This window comes from Chiroxiphia lanceolata, chromosome 5, assembly GCF_009829145.1.
Source record: "Chiroxiphia lanceolata isolate bChiLan1 chromosome 5, bChiLan1.pri, whole genome shotgun sequence".
Taxonomy (NCBI): domain Eukaryota; kingdom Metazoa; phylum Chordata; class Aves; order Passeriformes; family Pipridae; genus Chiroxiphia; species Chiroxiphia lanceolata.
Window position 1 is genome coordinate 46,147,222 of NC_045641.1, and position 27,258 is coordinate 46,174,479.

At 39.5% G+C, this 27,258-nt stretch overlaps 1 protein-coding gene across 1 annotated transcript; it reads left to right on the forward strand.

Annotated features, from left to right (window-relative positions):
* Positions 1 to 6,316: 6,316 nt before the first annotated feature.
* Positions 6,317 to 24,203, forward strand: METAP2 (methionyl aminopeptidase 2). Its single transcript, XM_032687468.1, is given in 14 exon segments — positions 6,317 to 6,574; positions 7,377 to 7,478; positions 10,911 to 10,976; positions 11,332 to 11,434; positions 16,711 to 16,872; positions 18,603 to 18,633; positions 18,635 to 18,785; positions 18,869 to 18,883; positions 18,886 to 18,920; positions 18,922 to 18,963; positions 19,049 to 19,145; positions 19,669 to 19,772; positions 22,130 to 22,245; positions 23,409 to 24,203. Coding segments are annotated over 14 exon segments (1,434 nt in total). The 5' UTR covers positions 6,317 to 6,417; the 3' UTR covers positions 23,662 to 24,203.
* The last annotated feature ends 3,055 nt before the right edge of the window (positions 24,204 to 27,258 follow it).

The window sequence follows — 27,258 nt, forward strand, 5'->3', positions numbered from 1 at the left end:
GTGAACAGGCTGGCAGTGCACCTTTTCACAGTTGAGACTGAGTCACATTTCCTCTCAAGGAACACACTCCTAGATCAAGCTCAGAAACACCTGCGCAGAGCAGGACAAAGAGATTTAGTGCAGCCGTTGCCGAACCAGGAATCTTAGCACTGGCAGCGTATGTTTTGGACTAAGCCTGCTGAAGTGCAATATAATGTAATGTAACACATTTATTGATTTCTTCTCTCCTATGTAAATTATTTTCTCTTGCCTCAGTAAAATGGTAATCAAATAAATCCAAAATTTTGCTTTCTTTCTTAGATGTCATGTGCTGTTCAATGTAATAAAACTTTGAGTGTCTAAAGAAGTTTTATCTAGTAGCTTTTATCTAGTAGCTACTGATTCTGCATACTCTTTTTGTGTGGTGGGCTTTCCCCCCCCCCCCCCCCAGTTTGGAAACTGATTATCTATGGTTGTGAAGGGACCATCTTTATTTTACTTAGAGACCTGCCAATGTGAAAAAATTTTTAATAACTTTTTGGAGTTTTAAAATCTAAAATACAAAGGAAGTTTACAAAAAAACCTCTTAGTCTCCCCTAGACACAAGCAAGCTTAACTGTAACCACATGGTTACCCTTTCCAGTTTCAATGGTAGCTTCTTTCACTCTTTGAGTGCACACAAATATGTTCATAAGCTGAAACAACCTGGAGTAAATTTTTGAAGTTCAAAACCAAGTTAGGCAAAACAAGATTTGTCCTTGGAACAAAAATATCAGTTTAAAGGAAATGTGATGAAAACTGAATTTAACACTCAGTTATACTGGGAAGTCACACACTGGAGGAATGCTGTGAACACTGGCTCCCAGTACATTAGTCATCAGACATGAACTTCATGAAATCACAGAGCTCTGCACCTAGCAATGTGCTCTTGTTCAGTCGATTCCAAAACAGTAGAACAAGGATATTATATGGCATTATATAACTAACTGTTTGAAGTTTGTAAGGTAAGTATATTAAACTCACAAAATGCTGACAGCAGAAATGAACATTATGTATTACACCTCAAGGAGGCAGGGTTAGGTGTAAGGCACATTCACTTTCCCATTTGTCTCCCTCTGCCCACACTGTGTGGCAGAGTGCCAGTTCTGGTCATGTGCCTCCCCTATCTCTCCTGTTCTGTCTTGGCCACATCTACCTTGGGACTACTTTTTATACCTCCCCTGAAAAAGTAGTTGACAGAACCTTCCCCGCTCCCACCACTACTGATGTCACACCATTACCTGGGAGTAAAGCCAGGGGGGAGATCTGTGTGAAATATGAGGACAGTTCTTCTGGTATCTTCTTGCCTCTCTCTTTCATTCTAGTTTTCATTTACTGCTTCCAATTTAAGACTGGAGGAAACATCAAGGTGAAGTAGAAGAATATTCCAGATGTAAAAGAAAAAACCTGGCAAAAGAAATATACAGGTACTGCTTCCAGTGCTGCAGCTGTAAACATTACTTCCATTACTCCCCAGAAAGAAGAAGGAGGACCCCAGAGGAAAATAGCTATGTCAGCAGGCTGTAAGAAGGAAACTGTTAATGTTTTTTATACAAACAGTGAAACTGAGGAATTACTTTCTGTGTGAGGCCTTGTAAATCTGCTTCAGATAAGAAGGAAACAGCACTGTACGAATGGGAATACATTCATACATCAGTGGATTAAATTATATAAAATTGAGTACAAAATTGAAGTTCAAAATATCAGTTTTTGATAATTTAGGCTCATACTATTCTAATCTAGGGTTTTCACGAGATATGACCTACAATTATTTCTGAGGATATGCAATGTCTTTGTTATCTGAAAAAGAAGACTGCTTCTATCTGCAGTTGTGGCTCAGTAAGTAAATCAATAAATATGCCTTTATAAAAAAAAATTATGACTATCATAAATATAAAAAAAATTATTTGAAAAATAACTGTCTGGTGACCCTTGACTCTGTGCAGCCTTTCATCCCTTACCAAGACTGCACACAGGCACAGAGATGTGCTGTCAGGGAGATGCTCACTGTAGCACATCCTAATGCATATATCTCCATACATGCCTAATGCAATAGCTCCTTGTCACAGAATATAAGGAGTCTTCTTGAAGCACTGGTCTAGACAAGGGCTTGTTTTGTTCGTGTGAATCTTGTAGTTTAAAAGCAATTTTAAAAATAAGCTCCAGAGAAGGCAATAAACTGACTGACTTTTGTATTTCACAGCATGCATCTATCAATGCAAAGTGAGAAGCATTTGCTTTGTCCCAGTCTGAGAACACACACAGCGGTCTGTGCTTCTCAAGGTGACTTTCACCACTAAAAGAGATGAAATTTGCTTCTTTTCAGAAGCACTCATGACATTCTTTGAAAATATGTCCTCCAAAGGACACAGATGTTGGAACACTAGCTGAGGCAAGGCATATTTGGATTACAGCTGGTAAGCTGTAATCTAACCAGTGTTTGGCAAAAAGAAAAAAAAAGTAACCACAAAGGAATGTGGAAAAAAGTCCACAGTGAACAGTGTTAAATGTGAATTCTTTGGCTGGTTTTGTCACTTTTAACTTTGATTTAGCTACTTCATCTAGATTATAAGAAAATGTTAGAGAAGGATTGGTTTCAGAATTAAGGAAGCCCTTTATTCTGCTCATGCTAAGGAAGACACTTCAATGTGTCTTCCATAGTAAATGCTATGATCGTGGCTGAGGAAGTCCAAGTGTCCCCTGTCCTCAGCAGTGGGTAATGGGGAATATCTTTCCTTCTAAAATTCACAAGACTTCTTTGCTCTCATGCAGGAGACATTTTGTCTGTCTACATCCAGCCTTTAGGCCCAATATTAAAACTCCAGTCATAAAAATTGTCCCATTGATTTCACTGAATTTTTAGAGCTGAGTAAGGACTATGAGTTTCGGCCCTAACATAGGAAGAAGAGTATTAAAGTGTCATAAACAGAAACAAATATAACATCCTGCTGTTCAACTCTTCTGGGGACTGATACAAGCCACTTACTCCCTAGTTGTCCTTCCTCTCCCTCTTTCCAGGATTAAATCACAGCTGTCAGAGACAGCTCCCCTGTTCCATTCCATGCCATTTCTTTACATTTACATAGTGACTGACAAGAAAACACAAAGGAAAACTAATATAACCTGAAAAAAAGTCTTTTCCTGAAGATTGTAACTTCTTTTGCTTGGAAAATAGTGTAATGGGAGCAGTGTCCTTGGAAGAAAATGAAGAAGTGAATCTCTGTGTTGTCTTTCAGTAAAGTGTTTCAAATCCTGCTGCATGTTTTGGACTGCATTCAGCCTTTCCCTTAATTCCCCAGCCACTGCCTGACTTCGTTCAGGAGGCTGGTTAGGAAAAAGGAATAGCGACTGTGAGAAAACAAAAGACCCAGAGTATGTCTTCAGCTAAAAGTCATATTCATAGGTCTCTTCTGCCCTATGGCCTGCCTGATACTGTCATCATGCTGCCTAGTATAGCATGAAATTGGGAAAAATAGTATCCATTAATATAATGTGTTTAAATGCTAGGAAAAGAAGGACTAAAAATTCTGAGCTGGCCAAGGGCATGCTACAAGATGTCTCACTCTCGCTGCTTCTAAGAGATTAGATCCTCTTAAAAGCATCCAGGTGGGGAATATGGAACCAGCTGTTAGTCTGTTCATGTTAATGCAGTCAGTCCAACTTCTTATTCCCACTTTGCAATTTTTTTTATACAGCATTCCTATTTTTGCAGGTTGGTTACCATGCTATTCTCCTGCTGGTTATCTGTACTCTCTTACGTACAGTGCTAATTCTGGGTCTGGAAGAAGCATAACCTGGAAAGTGCTTAACTTTGCATTGCCCAATGTGTCCTCTTCCCTGAGAGCCAAATGAGCACAGCCTGGGTCCAGTAACACCACCTCGAGCTGTAGAGATACATTGTTAATCCTGCCTCTTCTACCTCCCTGCCAGTTTGCTTTTACTCTGATGGGTTTTATTCATATTCTTTGTAAAGTTAAGTGTGACACCCCTCTACAATTTATTTTCAGCCTACTTTTTTAAGGAAAGGAGGTTTATGTGAATGTCCAGTTTCAGCCAAATTTGGTGGAATAACACACCCAAAGATAATGACGCCTGGACACAGTTTGTAAAAATCAGCAGCTGAATAGATGATAGTGGCCTGAAGAACCATCCCCACCTAAAGAGAGACAGGCCAAACTCTGCTGAACTGTGTGGCAGCAGTCAGCTGGCCAACTGCACATGTATTACTACAGGGCAAGCCATCTCCCTCTCTCTGTGGGGGTATCACAGTGATTATGACTGGTGTCAGAGTCATTCTGGGGAGGAAAGAAATAACCTTCTGAGAAAACTGCCTTCATTAATTCAGCTGATCACTGAAGTATTTGTTCTGCTTGGGTTTTTTTTCCCTCTGATGCTCCTGCTTCTGGATCTCATGTTTGCAACTGCTGTATGAGATTTATTCTTACTTATCTATCTCTGGTCAGCATCTCTCCTTCTGTATTCCCTGGGCTTCTTTAGACTTTATGGACTCCTTTATCTGTCACTTCAGTTCCAGAGTCAACAAAATCCGTGGTCTGGCAACCTGTCTGTTTTGGCATACACCAGAGCAAATGGAACAGGAGTACAAGCTAGTAACTCTCTTTTTCACACTGTCAAAGACACTAGAGGGGATATAGCGAGGGGTAAGAACAGTCTGCTGTATGAGAGACTAATGGATTAAAATAAAACACAAAACTACTGCTCTTGGATATCTTGGGACCATTACAATGCCCAACTACAGTATATGTACAACAGGAAGGTCTAAGATGGCTCAAAATGGAGAATTCAGGAAATTTTACCACTCATGTTCCCCCTTCCCCTGCCATCAACCACCAAAAAAAACCCCAAAACCCCAAACCAAAGACAAACAAAAACCCAAACAAAACCCCAGCTCTGTAGATTCCTCTTCTAATTCACAAACTAGAATGAAAAGCAATAAACCAAGAGTGTTTTGTACGCAACATTAGTACACATGCTTTTATGTCATCCATTCTCAGTATGGTAAAGAGCTATTCCTCCATGGCTCAGAGACAACATCAATTCTGACTGGAGTAGGGGCAACAGAACAGCAGGAAAACAGCAGCAAGAGCTAAACAGCTCACCTGCTCTATCCTTCAAGGTTTATCCTGCTTTAACCATAGCAATAGGGCCCTCCAGGAGGTGGTCCAGTTAGACTAATTAACAGTGGCATATACCCATGTGATTTAAAGGGGGGAACAAGTGGTTACACAGCAGTTCCCAAACGATAAGGCATGTCTTACTGCTCAGAACACGCCTTGAGGCCAGGGGAATCACCTTCCCTGCACCCATCCCTGCCCAAAAATGCCCCAGCTGGATGTTTCCATGTTCAAGTGCTCTTCCAAGCAAAAGCAGTGGAGAACATGCTGCTGTAACACCTGCCTGGAGCAGCATGGAGTTTGTTTGATCATTACTAGAGCATTAGCTTAGTATTTTGGAGTGTTGTTCTTGCTGAGAATTGTATCAGGTCAGGAGTGAGGAAATGCCTAGGGGTGTCGGGCAAGGAGCGGGGAGATGGAAGCCAGGAGCTGGTATCAGTGGGGTCAAGGGGGCAGAATTGGTATCTCAGTGAGGTACAAGGCCTTACCAGTTTTCATAAGCAGAGACCTGTCTGCAGAAGCATTTTAAAACGCAGCTATGGAAAATAAGGCTCACTTTTAACCTTTGTATGTTATAAATTGTAATGACACTATATTATGCACTATAAATACATGTTTAAATATGCTAGTGAGGAAAAAAAGTATTTTTCAGCCAGCATGGTTATACTAGTGGAAAACTTGTGCAAAGTATAAACTCAGGAAATGAATTTTAAGAACTGGGCTAATTTAATGAACCATTAGTGGACACTGGCAATACTGGTACTTCGCCTTGCTTTTCTAGGTAGTGGTGGAAATGGGACAAGGCAGTGTCCTTGAGCATGTATTAGAATCTTCCCTTTTTTTGCTCCACGTGCCTTGGAACAAGTAATTTTTTCAGTGCATTATTTTCCTTCTGTACACGAGTTCTCTCGTGTGACTTAAATTTGTTCAGTGTCCTCCAGTTGTAAAACTAACAATCTCACATCCTATAAACATTCAACAGCAGCTGTTCCTGTTGGAGAAAAGGGTTGTTTTAATAAGACATTTTTCCATTTTTAATCCGCCGCACGGCCGGTCCCGGCCACACCCCGCTCACGGCCCCGCGCGCGCACACCGGGCGCAGTGCGCGTGCGCGGCCGAGGGGCCGCCCCCCTGTCCTCCGCCTGCGCTGCCCGCGGAGTCCTCCACCGTCCCGGCGTGCCCCGCGCGCACCACCGAGCGCGCTGTCGGCCCGCCGCTGTGCCCGGCTCGCTCCGTGCGCGCGAGGCGGCGCGGCCGCGGCGACATGGCGGGCGTGGGGCGGGCGGAGGAGCCGGAGCAGCACCTGAACGGAGAGCTGCCCCCCGAGCCCGGCGACAGGGACGGCGCGGCGGGGCTCGGCGCCGACGATGGCGCCAAGAAGAAGCGCAAGAAGAAGAAGAAGGGCAAAGCGGGCCCCGCGGGTAGGGGCCGGGCCGCGCCGCGCCGGGACGCTGCGCTGAGGGGCTGGCGGGGTGGCGTGAGGGGCCGCGGCCCGGCACACCGGGCGTCGTGCGCGGCACCGGGAGGCCGCGGGGGGCTGAAGAGTCCCACCGTGCGGGTGCGGGGGTCCGCCGAGGACACTGTCCCGGCCCGTGGCGGCCGTGCGGGCTGAGGGGGATCCTCGCGGCTCGGAGCGGGCTGGGCGTGCCCGGAGGGTGCTACTGCCGTTCCACCGGGGCTGGGGAGTCCTGCCTTCTCCGGGGCGCGCAGGAGAAGCCACCGCTTCCCTCACCCCCTCCTATGCCCCGAGGCGTGAGACTGCTGGTGTAAAAGTCATCCCGCGTGATGGAGGCTGCGCACCCCTCCCAAGTCCTCGCAGAGAGCCGGAGCAAGTCTGGGCAAATGGTGTAAAGGCGCTACGGTTTGGGTTTGTTTTAGCAGGCCAGCAGCGAGTGATGGTGGTGCCGTGCGTTTATAATTATCTACTTCACGCCCATGTTATCTTATAGGAGCAGGCTGCTGCTATGGCAAGGAGAATTAGTTACCCTGGCAGAAAAAAGTAATCAGAAGTGTCAGGGTAATCTACCTTTATACACAAGTGTCAGTAACAGCACCTGTCACTGTAGGGTCCTACAGTCTTGCACATAGGGGCTGCTGAGAAAGAAGAAAAGCAGTATGTACTCTGGTGTCTGTAGGATGAATACAGCATAATATTTGTGTAAAGTTTGGGGGGCTATTGGAGCTGATGTTTTACGGTAAGTCATACTTTAATTTTACAAACAGGACAAGAAACAGATAAAGAAATAGAAGGTGCTCTTGATGATGTAGCAAAACAATTGGACAAGCAAGCACTGGAGGAGAAAGAAAAAGATGACGATGATGAAGGTAAGTGTAACTTATGTTTTCCCTTGACATTTCGAGTTTCAGCTTCTTCCAAAACACCCATTTTAACAAACCTTTTACAGATATCTTTCTGGGTTTTGATTTTGTTTGTTTATTTTTTCCTTGGGACAGGTGAAATGGAACTATATACACTTTTAACTTTTTTTGTCAACAATTCAGCTGTCACATATGCATACAAAGAAAAATAACAGGGATACAAGCTTTTTTAAAGCTTTGTGTTTTCAAGGACCTAATTACTGAAGGAAATGTTTAGTTTGAGATAAGTTAAGCTATAAATTACTCTCAGTTGCATTACCATGGTCAGTAGGCATTTGTGTTCAAAATTTTGTCTCTTATTTGTGGCTTAAAACATAGAGCAAATTTTAAGGGAGCATTTTAATTAATAGGAAGTTTTAGAGTCTTTACCTGTGACTTTAAACCTACTCATCTGTAATTATATTTTCTCATTAAAATTGAATTGGGGAGGGATTAATACACAAGTAAGACATACACCTTGTGTGTTGCTTGTGATATGCAGCTGATTTTCTAAGCAAGAGCCTTAAAAGTGTCCATACTGAAATCCAGACTGGGTGCATCTCTTCTGTAGGAATATCAGAAAAAGGTACTGTGTTTCCTTTGGTTTGAGGGATGGTTCTCAATAGACATGGAAATTTTAAAAAATACATGTAAAAAAATAGCATGTAAAGTTGGTTCAGCATCCTGAAATGTTTCTTAGTCTGCTTAGCAATCTTCTTAGTTGACTTGCTGGAATTCATCATTCTGGAGTTTAATTTTAATGAATTGAGTATGGAAGTTTTAAAAAATTAAATCAGTGTGTCACGGTGTATTAAATAACAAATAAATTTGTCTTTGAACATTTTCAGTCTGCAGTGTACACTACAGTTCAATGCTGTTACTTTCCATAGAAATATATTCTGATGGTTTATTTGTTTTGTGGTGTATTTCAGGTTATGGAGTTGAAAGATAATTAATGCAATATGTGCTTTGCCATCATTACAAGTTGAGTAAAAAGTATTGAGAGGGATAGTGAAAACTTTATCCAATGAAAAGAGATCTTGGAAAATTATTAGAGTAGAGTTCCATCTCAGAAGAAATAACATTGTTACTTGCAGATCAAATGCTATGCTCTGTTATCCTTTTTACAGTATAGCAATTGGTATTACAGTATCAGAAAATATAAAAAAATTGAAGTGATGCTATGAACTCTAATAATCTTCCTTTTTTCTACATATTAGACTTGTATGTGTTTTTAGTAAAATCGATATTTTGCAGAAGAATAAAAAACTGATAAAAGGTTTTTCAAGAGGACTGTATGTTCTTACCTGTACTGGTTCTCATCACTTGCTATTTTAATTGTGTGGTTTCAGCATTGTTGCTTAAAGACATGGTGCTGCATTAGATTAAAATTAATAAAATACCTACTCCATTTTTCTTTTTCTTTTTTGTTCCATTTGATAAGCCTGAGTGGCCTCCCAAAAATGAGACTTTACAACTTTTGAACTCTAGGAGAGGTTAGAAAGTGCTCTTTTGGATTTCCCTTGCAGTGTTAAAACATGCTGATATCATTTTTGCATGATATTGCTCTGAGTTATTAAATGGCCGTGCCAAAATGAAATAAGATTGGGCTTCAGTTCTGCAAAGATCTTAAATTCCTTTTCTGCTGAAAATTTTTTTCACTAGCAGCTAAATAACCTGAAGACAAACAGGGTATTGGTCAGATGCAGTAGTTATGTTTCTGGCATCACAGTTAGTCTGCAGCAGTCTTCAAGGACGTGAAAGCACAGGCAGGGTTGGTTTGGCTTGCAGTTGGCAGTTTCACATCCAGTGATGTATGAAAAAGCCACAATAAGCAGATAGCAACAGCAACAACGTTTAAGAAATGCTGGGGGGTTTTTTCCCTTCAGTTTACGCCTAGCATTAAAAAAAAAAAATCAAAAAATCCCTTGGTGAATGAACTGGAGTCATATTTAATTAACTACTTTATGAATAGTTTGAGCACAGCTCAAGGTCAAGAGAAATGTGGTAAAGTTACCACATTTTAAAGAAATTTATATGCACTATTAAAGATTTTTGGCTGTCTATGAAATAATGATTGATGAAGAATTTGGTAGGCTGGACTATGTTATAGCTACAAAGTATTTATATTTGCTATTTATTGCAAAAACTTAAATTAATACTTAATGCCAAAATGAGCCGGGAGGGGCAGGAGTGACATTTACTGAAATTTGCCCCAGCTTCAGGCTTACAGCACTCACCATGGCATAAAAATGCAGATCACATTGGTCTTCATGAGAGGCTTGTAATTTAGTGACTAGAGCAGCTGATAAGTGTTTTGTTTTGGTTTTGTTTTTAAATACAAGTTTCTGTATAAATACGTTCAAAATGGCGATGCTTTGATTTGATTCTAAAACTTCTTTCTGTTTTACTTTTCACTGTAGATGAAAATGTTCTAAATGTAGTTGACTAGTATTTGTCCATTTTAAAAAGAACCTGTGTTTAGGTCTGGAAGGTTTAGTTAGATGAGGTCATATTAGATATTGATGTGAAGTAACTAGACATGAGAAGTAGCCAAATGTGAAGTTTGTGGGGTTGTTGTTAACCCCCAAATGTGACTGTAAATGATGTGGCTGATTCTTGGTGCTTACACGCTCTGCTCTCTGGAAACCTCCCACTGGTATAGATTCGTAGAATGGTTTGGGCTGGAAGCGTCATTTAAAGGTCATTTGGTCCAACCCCCTGCAGTGAGCTGGGACATCTTCATCTAGATCAGGTTGCTCCAAGCCCAGTCCAGCCTGACCTTGAATGTTTCACGGGATGGGGCATCTACCACCTCTCGGAGAAACCTGTTCCAGTGTTTTACCACCCTTGTTGTAGCTCCCGCATGCAGTGGTTTTGTTGAGTGCTGTTTGTGACCTTCCTTGTTATCTCCAGATTAAACTCGTCCTGCTCTAAGGGTGTCATCTTTACACATTTGGGGTTTGTATCTTTCCAGATGCAGTAAGTTCCTTTAACTGAAGCATCAGAAGATGAGTTTGAAGCTGTATTTTCTAGCTTTTTGTTAGCTGTTGTGCCTAATACCGTCCTCTCTCATGTCCTCCAACAATCCTTGGCATCTTTTTGCCTGAATTGAGAACAGAGGAATATGAAGTAGGACCTTCTGAAAACGCTTTCCCTGAGCTACATTTTTTACTCTTTTTGGTGATATGTTTGTTAACTTTAGAAACTATTTTCTTAGGTCTGTGTGGGGACTGAAAATGCTAATGGTTTGGTGGCAGCTTTTGGATGTTGTATTTTAATCCATTAAATTCTGTGAAAGAAGTGTTTCCAGATAGTCCAGATGTTTCTATGTGTCTCATGTGAACTTTGGTTCTTTAAGGTTATTTTATGTTCACCTGAGCACTTTCTTTCCTGTAGATGGAGAGGGTGAAGGAGATGGAGCAACTGGGAAGAAGAAGAAGAAGAAGAAAAAGAAGAAAGGACGTAGGTATCAAGCACAAAAATATGGACTGCATGAATATTTGGTATCAAGTGTGTGCAAGTGCTGTTCTTGACAGCTGAAACAAAGTTTGGGGTGCAGTTTGTGTTTGTAGCCTAAGTCTGGCTGAGTTGTCCTCTTTCTGCTATCCCTGCACACCACTGAGGGCATTTGTTTGGCCCTGAGTATTGGCTGAATAAAGTCATATGAGGGCATTGTGATATGATTGTTTTGGTAGAAGCCCGAATTCTAGTAAGGGAGTCTTAAATAACTTGTGGTGTTTAACTTCTGTGGTCGAAATAAGATAATGTATATTTCCAGTGTACTGTGTGTAAAACTTTCTTAAATTATGCTCAACAGCTAAGGTCCAAACAGATCCACCTTCTATTCCAATATGTGATCTATTTCCCAGCAATGTATTCCCGAAGGGAGAAGAATGTGAATATCCACCAACACAAGATGGGTGAGTGTTTTAAGCTTAAAAAATAAATACTGTCATTTGGATGTGCTGAAAAAACTGTTTAAGTATAACTAAATGGAAAAAATTAGTTGTAATACGCTTTGGGTTTTGCCTTTTTTTTTTTTTTTTTAACTGGATCATCCAAGAACTCAATGAATACAGGTCTTCAGCCCAGAAATGTTCGTCCTTCCCTACCCTTTTAATTAAGGTGTAGCCAGTATGAGCAGAATTGCCATGAGGCAGGGGACCAGCAGGATTTCACTAGGCAGCTTGTAAGGAAAACATTGTCTGAATTAGAAGTGAGTGAAGTTTTAAAATTTAAGGAGATGAGACACTATTGTGCAGCAATTTTGTGACCATTGAGACATCAACTTTTTGGTTTTTATTTATTTTTTGGTAGATATATGTCAATCTCTCTATTTAATTTAAAAGCCCAAGTGGTATATTCTGTACTTTGCTTCTCTTTTTTTGTATAAATATATAGTTATTATAACCTCATCTGTTTTCTGTAATTCATAGTGATGTGGGAATAATGTGCAATTTCACTATACAAGCAACAGCTTCTGGTGGTTTGCTGGAACAGAGATCTGCATCCTTATGTTTTTACAGGCGACTACTATTTCTTTTGTTAAGAACTAGGGCATACCACCTTCACTGTGTTGTCCTTGACTGATTTTTTTTTTTTTCTCCTATGTGAAGTGTTGTGGAAGGTCATGTGAGGGAGACAGGGGATGTGTGGCATAGAATTAACTTGAATTACATGAAAACCTGGATGAAAAGACCAAGTATTACTGAAAACTTTGAAACTTCCCAGGAAATTTTTAATCAAAACTCTGAAAAAAAATAGTTTAAACCGAAGAGAGGGAGTAGATAAATACTTATATTTTTGAAAGCATTGTCTGTTTTTTTCCAATTACTTTTTTCTTCAGAATGAAATTACTTTGAAATGTTTATTTATTGATTATATAAAGTCAATGCATTTTTCTCATAGAGTGTAAGCTACATAGTGAAGAGTCTAACACATCTTATAAATTGTGTTCAGATATTCACATATAATATGGTTTCATTTTTATGAGAGTAAAATTTGCTTTTGTGAAAGCCTTCTTTATAATTACTTCAGTTTGATCATAAGGTGCTCCTATTTATTTATAAATGACTGCCTTTTGCATGCTAATGAAGGACTTCCAGAGGATATTTCTGACAGGCTGATCCAGGAGTGATTCTTTAATGCTTAAGAGTTAAATGTTCTGTATATGCCATGCTCATAAGGTTATGATTTAAGCAAACCAGGAAATTAGATGATAAACACCTTAAACATGTTCATAGTTTATTCACAAATAACACACTTTTCACATCTCTGATATTAAAGATTAAATTATTTGCTCTGGTTTCACTACTATTAGGAAAAAAAAAAGGTAAATGCAATAAAAACAAACAACCTTTCAGAACAGGATTTGAGTGGGGTGTCTTTTCTGTACCTGGAGTGTTCTGTTATGGAAGAAGAATATACTCTTCTAAGGAACCTGAAATAGTTTCTTTATATAATGTGCTTAAGCAAATATATGTTTAGTTTTGTTCCTAATTTAAATATTTAAATCTTATGATGCTACTTTAGTATTTCCTAATATAAGCAGCTACTTAAATTAGTAGCTGACATTTAATGCCAGGCTATTTCCTGTTCTGAATAATAGTTTCATTTTATATATTGGTGAAGCGTTTTTGTGCCACTTCTCTTATTCATGCTGAGGTCAGTAGGGTTTTGTCTTTGATTTTTTTAGAGTTGCACTTCTATTCTTAACTCTTGATGTCATATGCTTTCTAAAGTTACCTCTCATCAACCTACAATTGTGTATTTTGTGTGAGAAGTTGAACTGGAAGTGGGCATGATTCAAATTTCAGCAAAAGAAAATAGCACATAATCAGTTCTTATATAGACAACAGACTAACAGGTTTAAGATTTTTATATCTCAAGTATTTACTTTTGTTTCAAGCTTGTGGTTTTTTGTTGAAGGCACCTGAATTTGAAATGATACAACAGAGAGGGCAGAAAACAGATAAACAATATTTCATGATACACCAGTTTTTGTTAAAGTGGGTTTAAGGAATTCTTGATCCTGCCTGCTTGTTTCTGCCTCTGTGCTGCTATCATAGAATCATAGAATGGTTTGGTTTGGAAGGGACCCCAAAGGTCATGTAGTTCCAATGCCTCTGCCATGGGCAGGGACACCTTCCACAACTTATCTGGGCAACCTGTTCCAGTGCCTCACCACCCTCACAGTAAAGAATTTCTTCCTAGCAGCTGTTCTAAACTGACCCTCTTCAGTTTAAAGCCATTACCCATTTTCCTGTCAATACATGCCCTTTGAAAAAGTCCCTCTCTAAGCTCTCTTTTAGACCTTTCAGGTACTGGAAGGTGCTATGAGGTCTCCCTGAAGCCGTCTCTTCTCCAGGCTGAACAGCCCCAACTCTCTCAGCCTGTCTTCATAGAAGAGGTGCTCCAGTCCTCTGATCATCTTCATGGCCTTCCTCTGGACTTGCTGCAACAGGGCCATGTCTTTCTTCTGTTGGGTACCCCAGAGTTGGATGCAGCACTCAGGTGGGATCCCACCAGAGCAGAGTAGAGGGGCAGAATTCCCTCCCTTGACCTGTTGGCCACACTGCTTTTGATGCAGCCCAAAGTATCATTTGGCTTTCTGGGCTGTAAATGCACACTGCTGGGTCTTGTGGGGCTTCTTGTCCACCAACAGCCCCAAATCCTTTTCCTCAGAGCTGCTCTCAATCCATTCTCCATCCAGCCTTTATTAGTGGTGGAATTGTCCTGACCCAGGTGCAGGATCTTGCACTTGGCCTGTTGAACTTCATGAGGTTTGCTCAGGCCACCTCTCAAGTCTGTCCAGGTCCCTCTGGATGGCATCCCTTCCCTCCAGCATGTTGACTGGGTTATCTAGGTGAAGGTAAGCTGGGGAAACTTATTTTCTGGAATTCTTTGATCACTAGAATCTAGTTTACAGCATGATCCTATATAGATTTGTGCTGGTGAAAACTGCGGGCTGTGAACTGGAGTGAAAAGATGGAACAAATGGCTTAGAGCAAGAGGTGAACTTCAGCTGACATGTGGTAGGCAGCATGTTAGGAAACTGTCAAAAGCTTGTTAGCTTATGTACCTGTCAGAGGACTCAATGTTTGGTGTGAGGCCATCATTTGATCAATTGATTTTTTGCATGTCCTGAAGTGCTTAGGCCCAAGCAGGATTTCTTGCCTCCCTTCCTGAGCTGCCAGGTGCAGTAGTGCAGCTTGGGCAGCAAAATGCTGCGGTTCTGATACAGTATTTTTAAATGTAGAGGCTGTCTTGTCCCCCAGGTGACTTGCATGAAGTGACTGTATGCTGAAGTACAGCAGGACAGAGGGAGGAGGGCTTCCTGCCAGTTAGCTGGAGTTTGCATGCAGGTCTGTGACAGATGGCAGAGCAGCTGCCCAGACTCTGTCAGCAGTTCTTGCTACCGGAGGGTGTTCGCTATTGGAATCCAGAGCGGTCTGAAAAGACCCTCAAGTCTCCCTTCCCACTGTTCTTCTGCAGTGCACCTTTTCACTGTGACTACTGTGCTGGCAGTAGTCCAGTTTTGAAGTGGCAGTGAGGGGCCCAGGTGTTGCAGCCTGTTGCTTTGGATTTTTTGGTAGAATTTGCCAGAGTTAAGGGCAAATTCAGAGAGTAGGATGTGTGATGCTTGCTGCTGGAGCAAGAAAACTGCTCTGAAAGGTAAAAGTGGGATTTCTCCTTTGCGCTGTCGTTACTTATCTGAAAAGGAGTGGAAAGTTCAAGGCAAACAAGCAAAATGTCTCAAAATATTTCAGATCATCTGGTCATTCTGAGGAATATTTTATGGAATAGCCTGTTGTCCTTCTTTATCTTTTCAACTCTGCTTAAATACTTAGTATAAATATATATACTTATTTATTTATACTTAAATATATATGCTTATGTATTTATGCATATATACTTAGTTCGAAGTGCAGCAAAGTTGCAGGGCATAGTCTCTTGGCTCACTCCTGCTTGGTTTTTGGCTGTAAAGGAGATTCTTAGAGTGGAGCTAAGAATGAAACAATGCATGTCTATGAAACAGGTAAGAAACTACACCTTTGGATTTCAAAAACTAGTCCTTTACCATCTGCGTATTCAGTTGTTTGCTTAGAACCAACTTATTTGCATAAAGGTAAAAGTTAATTTCTAAATTTGGAGACTTTGGCATATTTCAGCATCTTTGGTCCACCTTGTCCATCACCTCTTTTCTTTTAAGACCCACCTACCAGTATGTGTAGCTGTTTATTGGTTTTAGTAATTTTTTCCTGCATAACATGTACAGAGTTCTCTGAGTTATTGCTAGAGCGTTTTGCATCATTACAAGGCTGCAGCTTCACCATTTGAAGAGTATCTCTACTTTGTAGTCATAAGTCTTTTAGTTAAATTCTGACAGCTGCTGGAGTGCTTAGATTGCTTTTTTATTTGTTTGCTTTCATGAAACCTTAGTTGTATGGGTCTTTTGCATAGTGGAAAATATATTCAAAATTAATCTTATATTTAGTCCTGTATTAAAAAATATTCTTACATTTGTTCTATGAACCTCCCAGAGAGCCAGAATGAGTGGTGCTCTCCTGGAACAAATGTTAATTCATCATCCAGCCAATTTAGAAATAACATCCTGGCATATTTCATAGTTACCATGCGCTGTGTAAGGTGTTATTACCTAAATATTCTGAGGATGAGAGAAAATAATACTGGAACTGCAAGCTCTTAAATTTTGAAGGAGTTTATTGTCTCTCCAACAGTTTCTGGGCCAAGCGGCCACAGTACAGTGCTGAGATTCTTCTCTGCACAGGAAGAGTGCTGTCTGAGTAGGACTGTGAAAAAAAATAACTTTTTGCATGAGCAGAGTCCGTTGCAGTTTTCCCTGCTAAACTCAAGGTAGAGTTGCAGGCATTCTTGTGAATATTATACGCCTGTTCTGTCTTTTCGAAGATGTTATTCGTACTTTAGGCAGACTGCCTATCTGGGCTTTTGGTAGGGTGTTACTGCCCTTCTCAGGTGCCAGTCTGTGGTGCCAATAGATTTATTTTTTTAAAATACACTTCCTTTATTCTGAAGATTGTGTAAATCAGTATCTTTTCTGTTGCCCAGGGGAATGCAGACCTGACTGGTTAATAAACACTTTGCAGGCTTTAGACAGAAGTTGTAATGACTGCTGTGATTAACTTGTTTGAAACACTTTTTTTTTTTTTTCAAGGCGAACTGCTGCTTGGAGAATAACTAGTGAAGAAAAGAAAGCACTAGACCAAGCCAGTGAGGAAATCTGGAATGACTTTAGGGAGGCTGCAGAGGCACACAGACAAGTGAGGAAATACGTTATGAGCTGGATAAAACCTGGAATGACCATGATAGAAATCTGGTGAGGACACACATCTTCTCAAACATCTCTGCTGTAGATTTTTCTTTGTTCTCCAGAGGGCAAGAGATTTAGTCTCAGTTTTGTGTGCTTAATTAACTGTATCTTGAGTGTTGGAAAGATTTGTGTTTGAAGTACACAGCTGGTATTGCCAATTATTTCCTCTAAGTTTCCTCTTTTATTTTTAGCTTTTGCAGTTTTACAGGGCCTGGGATCATACTGAATTTTAAACTAAGCTTTCCATTATGTTCACTTATTTTGACTATATGCTTCACTTAAATTTGAGTGCCTTTGCTGCTCTCGCACATCAGTTCTGCAGCGGTGCTGAGAGAAGCAGCAGCAGCAGTAGCACGTCCTGGCGTTTGCTGGAATTGTCAGTGAGGTGCCGTGTGGACAGTGCAGGTGCAGTCTGCGGCTGGGAGTGGGCAAACAGGCATACAAACAGCACGGCTGTGTGTTCAGTTCAGGGCAGGGAGGTTTGCACTATGTTTAGTCTTCATTAGCTGATGTTTCTGGTGGAAACACAGTGGGGCGGGGTTTATTGTTCTCAGCTAATAAGAAATAGCCGAGCAAATAGATTAAGATGAACATGACTTTGATTAGGTTGATTTAAGAAATAATTAGCCTGGACTGATTTTTGTGACTCTTCCAACTATTACTTTTCTGTCCTTCAGTTTATCTAGAGTGAATGTCTACTGTCCAAGTACTGCACTGATCCAGAACAGTTTAGCTTCCAAAATCAGGTGCTTTCAGCTTGGTGTGACTGAGGACTGTGCTGACAAGAGTAGGATAGTAAGAAAGCTAATCAGAGCTGATCCCCAAGGTAACTGTGCAAGGATAACAGAAAGAAATAATATACCATCAGGAAAAGTAAAAGAAAGGCAGCTGCTGTAACAATCACTAGTCTGGGTGAAACGAATCTGTCATACTGAATTTTACAGTTTGACTGTTAAAAGCAATAATTTTCTCAAAACATGACTATTCTTCCTAAAGGCTATGGGGCCTTGCTGAGTAAAATACACTCTCTTCTTTTTCCATATAGCTATCAGTGAATGGCTTTCTTAAATAAAATCAGGGTATGGTGCACTGCTGTGAGCTGCAGTTTGCATCCTTCACTGACACTGCAGGAGAATGCCCTGGTGGTGGACACGTATCTGTAGCTTTGCAGTAGCTAGCAGCTTGAGAGTAGACAAAACCCAAGAACAAATGCTAATCTCATGAGGTTTTATTTTATCACAGTTATTGCTCAAATTAAGTAAGAAAAGGGTCCTTTTTTTAATTAGACTTCTTTAGTAAATTAGAAGCCTTTTCTTTTTTTTTCTCTCCTTTTGAGTTCAGAAATTGTAAAGAATGCATTTAATTTTATTAAATTTTAATTTTACTTTAGTTGTTTAATCTCTGCTGCTCAGGAAGAATGGGTAAAATGTAGCTTGTAAAGGATGAATATTTTAAATTTAGAGTAAAAACACCAGAGAAGTACTCGGAAGTACTAAGAAAGGATAGAAGAAACAAAGAACTGAGGATATTATGTTGTACTTAGGTTTTGCAGCCTAGAGTGTCTGTCTACTTAGCATACAAATAGTTTTAAGATTTCACATTAAAGCATTTGTTTTAAATATTGTTAAATATTTTTCTAAGTTTTTGTTCTTGTGTTGATTATTTGAAGTCATCGTAAGAAATACTAATGACAACTGTTCTGTTCTTTTTCTTCTTCTCCCTCCCTCTGCCTTTAGTGAAAGCTAGAAGACCTGCTCACGTAAGCTGACTAAAGGAGAATGGTTTAAATGCAGGTCTTGCATTTCCTACTGGGTGTTCTCTGAATAATTGTGCTGCCCACTACACTCCCAATGCTGGAGATCCAACAGTCCTGCAATACAATGATATTTGCAAAATAGATTTTGGGACACACATTAGTGGTTAGTTTTATTTATGAATTAAAACTTTGAAGAAATGTTCTTCATTGCAAGACTGTGAAGCTAATTAACTTTGCTGATTCCAGGTCGTCTTATTGACTGTGCTTTACAGTCACATTTAATCCAAAATATGACAGGACTATTACAAGCTGTAAAGGATGCCACAAATACTGGAATAAAGGTATGATCATTATGTAAGTCATTTACAAAGTCTCTTACAGTAAACTTTGAGGTTTTTTCCATTTATATTTGCACTTTATTTTCAGTGTGCTGGAATAGATGTACGTCTCTGTGATGTGGGGGAGGCCATACAAGAAGTTATGGAGTCTTATGAGGTTGAAATTGATGGCAAAACATACCAAGGCAAGTTCTTTTCTGTATATAAGGATAATTGTTTTTAAAGTGTGTATATGTATATATATTTGTACAAATATTGATTTATTTATATGATACTGAAAAGACCTCTGTACTAGAAGGATGGTGTGCGTCTTGCATAAATATGTGGTTTTGGCTGGCTTGCCATTCCTCTGGAGAAATGTTCTTGGCTTATCCTTCCAAGTACTGTATCTTTAACAGATAAGATGAAGGCTAAACAACTGTTTCAAACTGTACAGTTAATTTGATACCTGCTGTTTGGCTTTCTTAATAAGCTTTTGTTGCTGTTGGAGTTGCTAGTCTTTACTAATGAAGTTTTACTATATCATACAAAACCAACTTCTGTCTTGGCTGATGTTTGTACAAGATGTGTGGACAGTTTTGTGTTTAGTTCCTCTGCAGTATGATGAGTCACTATTGAACTTTCAGTGTGGGCTAACATACAAAATTGCCTTGAAGGGTTTAACATTTGTTAAGAAATTGCCTGTAACATTAATGTTTTCTTCAAAAGTGAAGCCAATTCGCAATTTGAACGGACACTCGATCGGACCATACAGGATACATGCTGGAAAAACGGTGCCCATTGTGAAAGGAGGAGAAGCCACAAGAATGGAGGTAAATTAAGTTCTTAAACCTTTAAGTTTCCCCAGATGTCACTGCAAGAGTATTTGCTGTGCACTTTAAATGTGTTGTATTTGTGATCCTGGCAGCAGAAAAACTGCTGCACTTGGTAGTGTTCCTGTACAGGAGTAATGTTTCATCTCAGTGGCTCCTCTGTTTAGCCCTGGACTGTTCAGGTATCTAACATTTTCTGAAATTGAAGCCTTGGAACCCTGCTATTTAAAAAGCAAACCACCAAACAAGAAAACAAAACAAAAACCCCCACCACCCTTGAAATCTGAATGGCCTTAGTGATGCTTGCAGAAACTCTTACATATTTATTTCTCAACGTGTATTCATTATTTAAATGCAGTGTTGGAATGTTGCACTCAGGAGCACGGAAAAGGACAGGAATTCATATTTTGAGGTGAACTGGAGTTCAGGAAACTAGAGTTTTCCTGAAAGGTGTTTGGACTTACAAGTCATTCACACTTGTTTGTTCTCTCTGTAATTCAGTCTTCTCTTGCTTGGGTAATTCTTGATAAATATGTCTGTAGTGTAGCTTTGGATGATTTTTGGTGACTACTGTTAGATATAGTATTTTTCTTGAAAAGCCTCCAATGCTGTTTTTCTTTGCAGATACAAAATAATTAAGTGTATTTCTAGTTAATGGGAGAGGCTAGATCAAAGATGTTGTTTTTAATAGTGTTTTAGAGCAGGGGAAATTACTGTATATGATGTGGCAAAACTACCAATTGCAAAGGCAGTATTCAAATATGGAACCTGAGATTTATCCACCATTTTGATGTAAGCTTGTGTTCTAACAAGATAAGAAGGCTTATTTAAGAGATTAGTAATGAGATAAGAAGCTTTTAATTTCACTCAAAGCCTGATCACTAATGGGCACCAGTAAGCCTATCAGGGTAAGTAAGACTCGTAAGAGCTGAACAGGCACAGGTGTGGTCTGCACAGGATTGTTTTTTGAGGCAGGCTTACTCTCATCACCCAAGCTTTAATCACAGTTGTTGATCTATGATGGGAGCAAAAAGACAAGGTTTTAACTGTCATCTTACCTATAGGACTGTGCAAAGGGATTAAGAGTATTGGAAAAGGAAGATAGAAAAGCTTGTATGTTCTTGGTTAGGCTTAGTGAATAGTACTTGGTTTTGTTATTGTCCATTATCAGTATATTACTAGTATGAAACGTAAGTGTTCTTTAAGCAAATAATACTTAAAGATTTCAGAGCTTTGAAATTGTTTTAATTGAATATTGGGACACTGGGGAGAAGACACGTTTTTAATTTCTTCAGCTTCTGTAGGTTACTTAGGACACAATCCTACCTCATTAAACACAGTGAGTTTTGCCGATGAAGAATGTGGAGCATAGCCAAGCTCTTACTGTACTGCACTAATTATAGCATCAGACTGCAGTCCAGTGAGTTTTTTGTGACTGAGAGAAATACAGCCTCTGATGATCCTTATTCGGGAAAAGTGGGTGTAAAGTGAGCTTTTTGGTGGCATTGTGTGTGGGCTTTTGTGGGTTTGTGTTTTTGTAATTAATCGGTTCAGGGGCATCTTCAGGAGTTCATCTTGAATTTGAAGCCTGTGTTACTGCTTTTCTTATGGCTTCTTATTTTGGGGTTGTGACTTTCAAAGTAGCTAAATAAACTGAAAAACCCAGCTCATGGTGTCTGTCAATGTCTTGGTAAGTTCCTTTCACAGTCCTGCCATTAAGGATGTGTGAATGCACTTGGCAGAAATGAGTTTGTGTAATGGCATTTCAGTTATTCTTGGCTAGAATTTTGATAATGCCCTTGCAGGTATATATCACCTTCATTTCTTGAAGAAATTCATCTCGTGGAGTGGAAATGAGCAGGTTAAGGGTATATACTAGCAACTGTTTACTGGAAAATTCTTGCAGAAATTGGGCAGACAGTTCTTTAGTGCAGTAAGTCTCTGTAATCAACATCTGTTTGCTATGTCTACACTGCAGTTTTGCTGGGACTCCTATCTGAATAGCAAAGGAGAAATATTTCCAGTTAGCAGATGTAGTTTCTTAGCTGTGTTAGATGTATGCCTTGACAATGTTTTAACTGCAGTGACTTTGAGAAATTGTGAGTAGAAACATGCTGATATTTCTGACTTGAAACAAATAAAATGGTACTAATATAAATAGTTGATGATTTGGAGATGTCTGTAACTTTACTGTGTGAAATCTCCATGTTGAATTTCTTTCAGCATTGATTTGGTGCTTGAATCTATTCACATTTAATTACTTGTATTCAGAAGTTGTAATACTGAGATGGTTGTATCCGAATGGTCCAGTGTCACTTATTTTCATATTGTAACATGTTCTTTTTTTCTCTCCTTAGGAAGGTGAAGTGTATGCTATAGAGACCTTTGGGAGCACAGGAAAAGGCGTTGTACATGATGATATGGAGTGTTCTCATTATATGAAGAACTTTGATGTTGGACATGTCCCAATAAGGTTGGATTTTGTTGGGTTTTGCTGGTGTGTTACGCTAGAGCTGTCACCCCCTTAGGTTCAAATTTGATATAGTGCATGTTCTTCACTAATTAATAAGAGGTGTTAGCAATGTTCTTGTTATAAAATACGCTCTGACTGTAAATCTGGAACAATATGGAATTATTCTAAAGAATCTGGAAATGGAGAAGATAGGTTGTTTTCAGAATTTTATAATTTTTTTAACAATCTTCCTACCATTATTATTTTTTATAATTAATAATATATAGGTTATGCTTGTATGTTCATCTGTATATTAAATGTATAGCATTTTTTAATCAACATTTGTACTGTGGTTGTGTGCCACAATTTTTTATCTTACTGCTATTCCAGAATATATCAGGCTATTCACGTCATCTGTGGTTGTTTTTGATATTTTGTGAGTTTTAAATTCTTGTGTTAGTGTATTGCTACAAAATGAAATAGTTATTAATTTTCAGTGTCACTGGGATTGCATTCTGGCATTTCTAGGAGTGCAGCATATTTTCTGAAGCAAAGGCTACTCTGCTTAGAAACATAGCAGGCATACGTGCTTTTCCACAGCACAAACTAGGAATGTGAAAGAGGTGGGATGGGAAGAATAAGACTAAGAATTGCAAAGGAACTGCTTATGATTGGAAATAAGCTTAGTTTTTGGTAGATCTATAAGTATGTAATTTTTCTGCCTATATATTGTAAGAAGTATGAATAAAAAACTTACCAAGTATTTGATTTCAGAATTCAAAATGCAGCATTTTAAACCACCAGGCTTATGCCAAAATTATGCAAAAGTTCAGATTATTAACCACTTTGGATCAGAAAAATTTCTGTTTCTCTTGATAAAATGAAATGTCCTTTTATTATTTAAGAGAATGACTTCTGTTCCTATGTTTAGTTTTGTTTGCAAAGTTAGATGCAGATACTGTTCACAATGTATTTCGAAGGATATTTGTTTGCAGGAGGGAAATGCACTTTCTTTTGGGAAGAGAACATTTGATTGATACAGAAAGACGCCCCAAACCTGGGAAGCCTGAAAAGAGCTTGCAGTCTAACCCTCTTCTTAATTGGTGTGTTTCATTCCTGCAGTGAATGCTTGCTTGCGATACCTTTCTTCTCAGACGTGTTCTTGGGTTGTTTTTGTCTTCAAGGCTTCCAAGAGCGAAACACTTGCTAAATGTTATCAATGAAAACTTTGGTACTCTTGCCTTCTGCCGCCGGTGGCTGGATCGCCTGGGAGAGAGTAAATACCTGATGGCCCTGAAGAACCTGTGTGACCTGGGCATAGTGGATCCGTACCCGCCCCTGTGCGACATCAAAGGCTCCTACACGGCGCAGTTCGAGCACACCATCCTGCTGCGCCCCACCTGCAAGGAGGTTGTCAGCAGAGGAGATGACTACTAAACTCAAAGCCACCTCAGCACCTTTATACTCTAGGCTTTGTTGGAACATACTATACCAGAATTAATTTGCAACATATTGTCTGTTTTAACAGTGGACTGATGTTAATACTTTCCATATTTGGAAAGGAAGGAATTTAATCTAAGGCAAGTCTTCTAATTGTAACTAACCATGGGAAAAAGCTTTCAGGCCTTTAGAAATATTTCGAAAGTTACTTATTTTTTCTGTTCAGGGAAATACATGCTATAAAGCTCAATTTTTAGTTTGGAATGAGTTATACATTTTGTTCTGAACATTTATGATAAAAGATGCTTTTCAAATATTTATATGACCATATTCCTACTTGAATGCTTTGAATGACTACACCTGATTTCTGCGCCCCAGTCCTCTATGATATTGCCTTTTAAACTTCCTGGAATCCATTTTGTAAAAAATAAAAGACAAATTTTCAAATCTAAAAATATATATACTTTTTAGAAGTCTGGTTATGATTCTGGTCAGGAGTCTGCTGGGAAACTGCTCTATTAAATATTTTACAAACTTGATTTGCCATTTCTTGTGTTGAAAGTGGACCTGTCTTACCCTTCATGTGAAACTTGGCCTCCCAGTGCTCGTTTAAATTTGTCAGTGCTGGCATGCAGGGCAAGAAGTCAGCACTTTACGGAACAAAATGTGACGACTTCAGTAAAGGTGTGTGGTGTGCTTTTGAGTGTGCCAGTCTTCAGTTTAGATTCAGCTGTATTAGAACATGTCAGATGCATCTGGTGGTCTCTGCTGCTGTTATCGGCAACATGCAACTTTGGGCTGAAGTCAGCTGTGAATTTAGCACATACCCCTACATAATCTTTGCCATTGACATACCTTCCTGCATGGAGTCAAATTTCATGTGATTCCCAGTCTCTTTAAAGGTCACATTTGACTGGACAAGTGATAGGGATAACAAAAACTTGAGTTTATTTTGGAGTGTTAAAAGTTATTTAACAGTTATTATTACAGGCAAGCTAATCTGGAGTGCAGTGAGTCTTGACCACTGAATTTCATTTGTAAAGGTAAATGAAATCCAATGGCTCTTCAGGTCTAGATGCAATGTCTTCAGTGCTGTTATCTTTACCTCATGACTTCATATTAAAATTTTAAATAGTTACTGGTGATAAAAACAACAGCTTTGTTAACAGATCTATAATGATGCCTTAACCAGAACCGCTTGGGGAACAGAGACACTTCACCTGCTTCTTTATAGCCTGTGTCTCTTTATAGAATAGTTCTTACTAATTTAGAAATACCAGTTCTTTCTTTCTCTGTCTTTGGGTAAAAGCTGCATTTTTGTGCTTTAAAACCTGAGTATGTGAGCTGCAGTTTAGAGGGGAGCAGTGTTATGTACTGCCTACAGTTTAAAAATAATAGACACTGGTATTTTTTTCCCATGAATTTAAGTATTGTTTAAATGCAGTACTGTTTAAACTTGTAGAAATGAATGAAATGGGATACTGAAACATGTAGTGCTGTTGTTGCAGTTTGGGAATCTTGGCATCCAAGCAATAAATTTTAATTAATGTGTCTCAGTTCCAAACAAACAGTAGCTGGTGTACATGCTTGTACATTGCAGAGTAAAAGCTGGTACTTGAAAGTCTGTGATAAGCAGGGTTGCTGGGTGCATTAGCTGCTTCTGTTTTTATTTATGTGACCAAGACCTTGCTGCTTGTGCAACTCTTGACGTGATCCGAGCAGGTTCTTGTAGAGTGGATGGCTTCCAGCTCACCCGTGTTTGTAACAAGCCTGGTTACTACAAATTCTGCTAGAAACAAGTAAGACAAATTTGCTTCAGTTCTTGGCTGCTTATTTTCTATTTCCAGACTTATCTCTCTAGAAATAGAGTCTGTTAGTAGTAGCTCAGTGGCACTTGATACTGTTTCTACAGCTTAAGGCTTCTTTAATTTCACTGATGGTTACTTCAGAAATACTTAGTTCTACAGAACAATGGATGTGTTTTCCTCCCTCTTGTCTTTTCTTTTACCTGAACATAATAGGAAGACCCAGACTGGCAGAGCTAATTTGGACTATGGCCAATTCTTTTAACTTTCTAACTTAACTGGCTATTAATTCACATGTGGAAGCTGATAATCATGTGTAACAAATTATAGAGGAAATGCCTCAGAAAAGTACCTGCAGAGCACAATGATTATTTGTTACAATTAAATTTAATTGGGGGTATCTGGATACAAGTTTCCTGTGCTGCTGGCCCTCCTGCATTCACACTTTCCAGTATAGAAGGCAAGTCCTATTTCTATCTCCTTAAAATAAATAGGTAAGTTTCCTACTGCTTTCATGCTCTTTAGGCTGCCTTTTTCTTTTGCTCTAAGTGCTAGTTATAGAGTCCTGGCTGTGCTGTCTCATACCTGGACTGTGCTGTTTTGCCACCTGACAAAATCAAAAGTTTATCAAAAGACTTTTGAGCCAGAAGTTTCAGTCTGTTTTCAAATACCCAGAAGATGGGGATCATCGTGTTTCTTGTATGTGCAGCACCAGAAATGGTGACATTTTTTAGATGCCAGAGTTCAGAACCTCCTTTCCAGGGTTCTTCTTTCACGCAGACCTTGTGAGACACATGATCAGAGCATGTACAGCTTGACCTCGTGTGATGTGTCCTTTTGATGAAGGTATGGCCTAAGATTTTCCTAACCAGGAGAATAATTTTAGACTCAAACAACATACTTTTCCCCTTAGATGTGGGTAAGACAGGGCTGGTGGGTATAAACACAGCCAGCCATGAAGTGGAAGTCTTAGATGGAGGGATGGGTTTGGTCATCTTTGTTTCTGAAAGCTGCTGTAGCTTAGGTACTTTGTGGAAAATAAAAAAAGAAATTGTTAAAACTGCAGGGGCTTTCCACCTAGAGGCCAGATTCTACTGCTTTTATTAAAAAGGTAGTAGTAGTGAGAGTCACAGGTTTCCTTTTAAAAACTTTTTTTTCTGCTTGTGCATTGATGGTAGATTTCCTTGGAGTTTTGCACTTTACATTTTGGCTAAGAAATGCCACCTTACGCAAAAGATCAGGGTTTTCTCTCTTCAGTGGCAGATTTTATTAAAAAGTAAATTTTATTTAAAAATGGAAATAAACTTGGTACTAACTAGCATTTGTAAGGAATATGCCCATGAATGTACTGTCATACTTCATACTCTAGCTTGTGAAATAATGAACCAATTCCAGCACTAGCTTTGTGGAAGGTGCTGTGCAGCCACCTGGCTTGCAAAGGAGGTGGTGTTAAAGGTGAGTATAACTATAACTTTTCAAAAAGGAGACTGAAATAGGGTACTGGGGGAGGTGAAGCTGCTGTTATAGTGAGAAAACTCCTGTTGTGTTTTCCAACATCGCTGTGTCATGTTCACTGTAGTGTATCAAAACAATACCTGTATTGCAGAACAGTACAAAACCACAGTAAGCCGGTATGGAAACTTAATGATGTGGTATGGAATTCGTTCACTGATTTTTACAAGTGGTGTTTGGAGACAGAAGAACTTGGCATTCCATGGAACATCAGTCAGCTGCCTAGAAGTGAAGGTGGGCAGTATATTTCCCTCAGTCATTGATGGAATAATGCTTT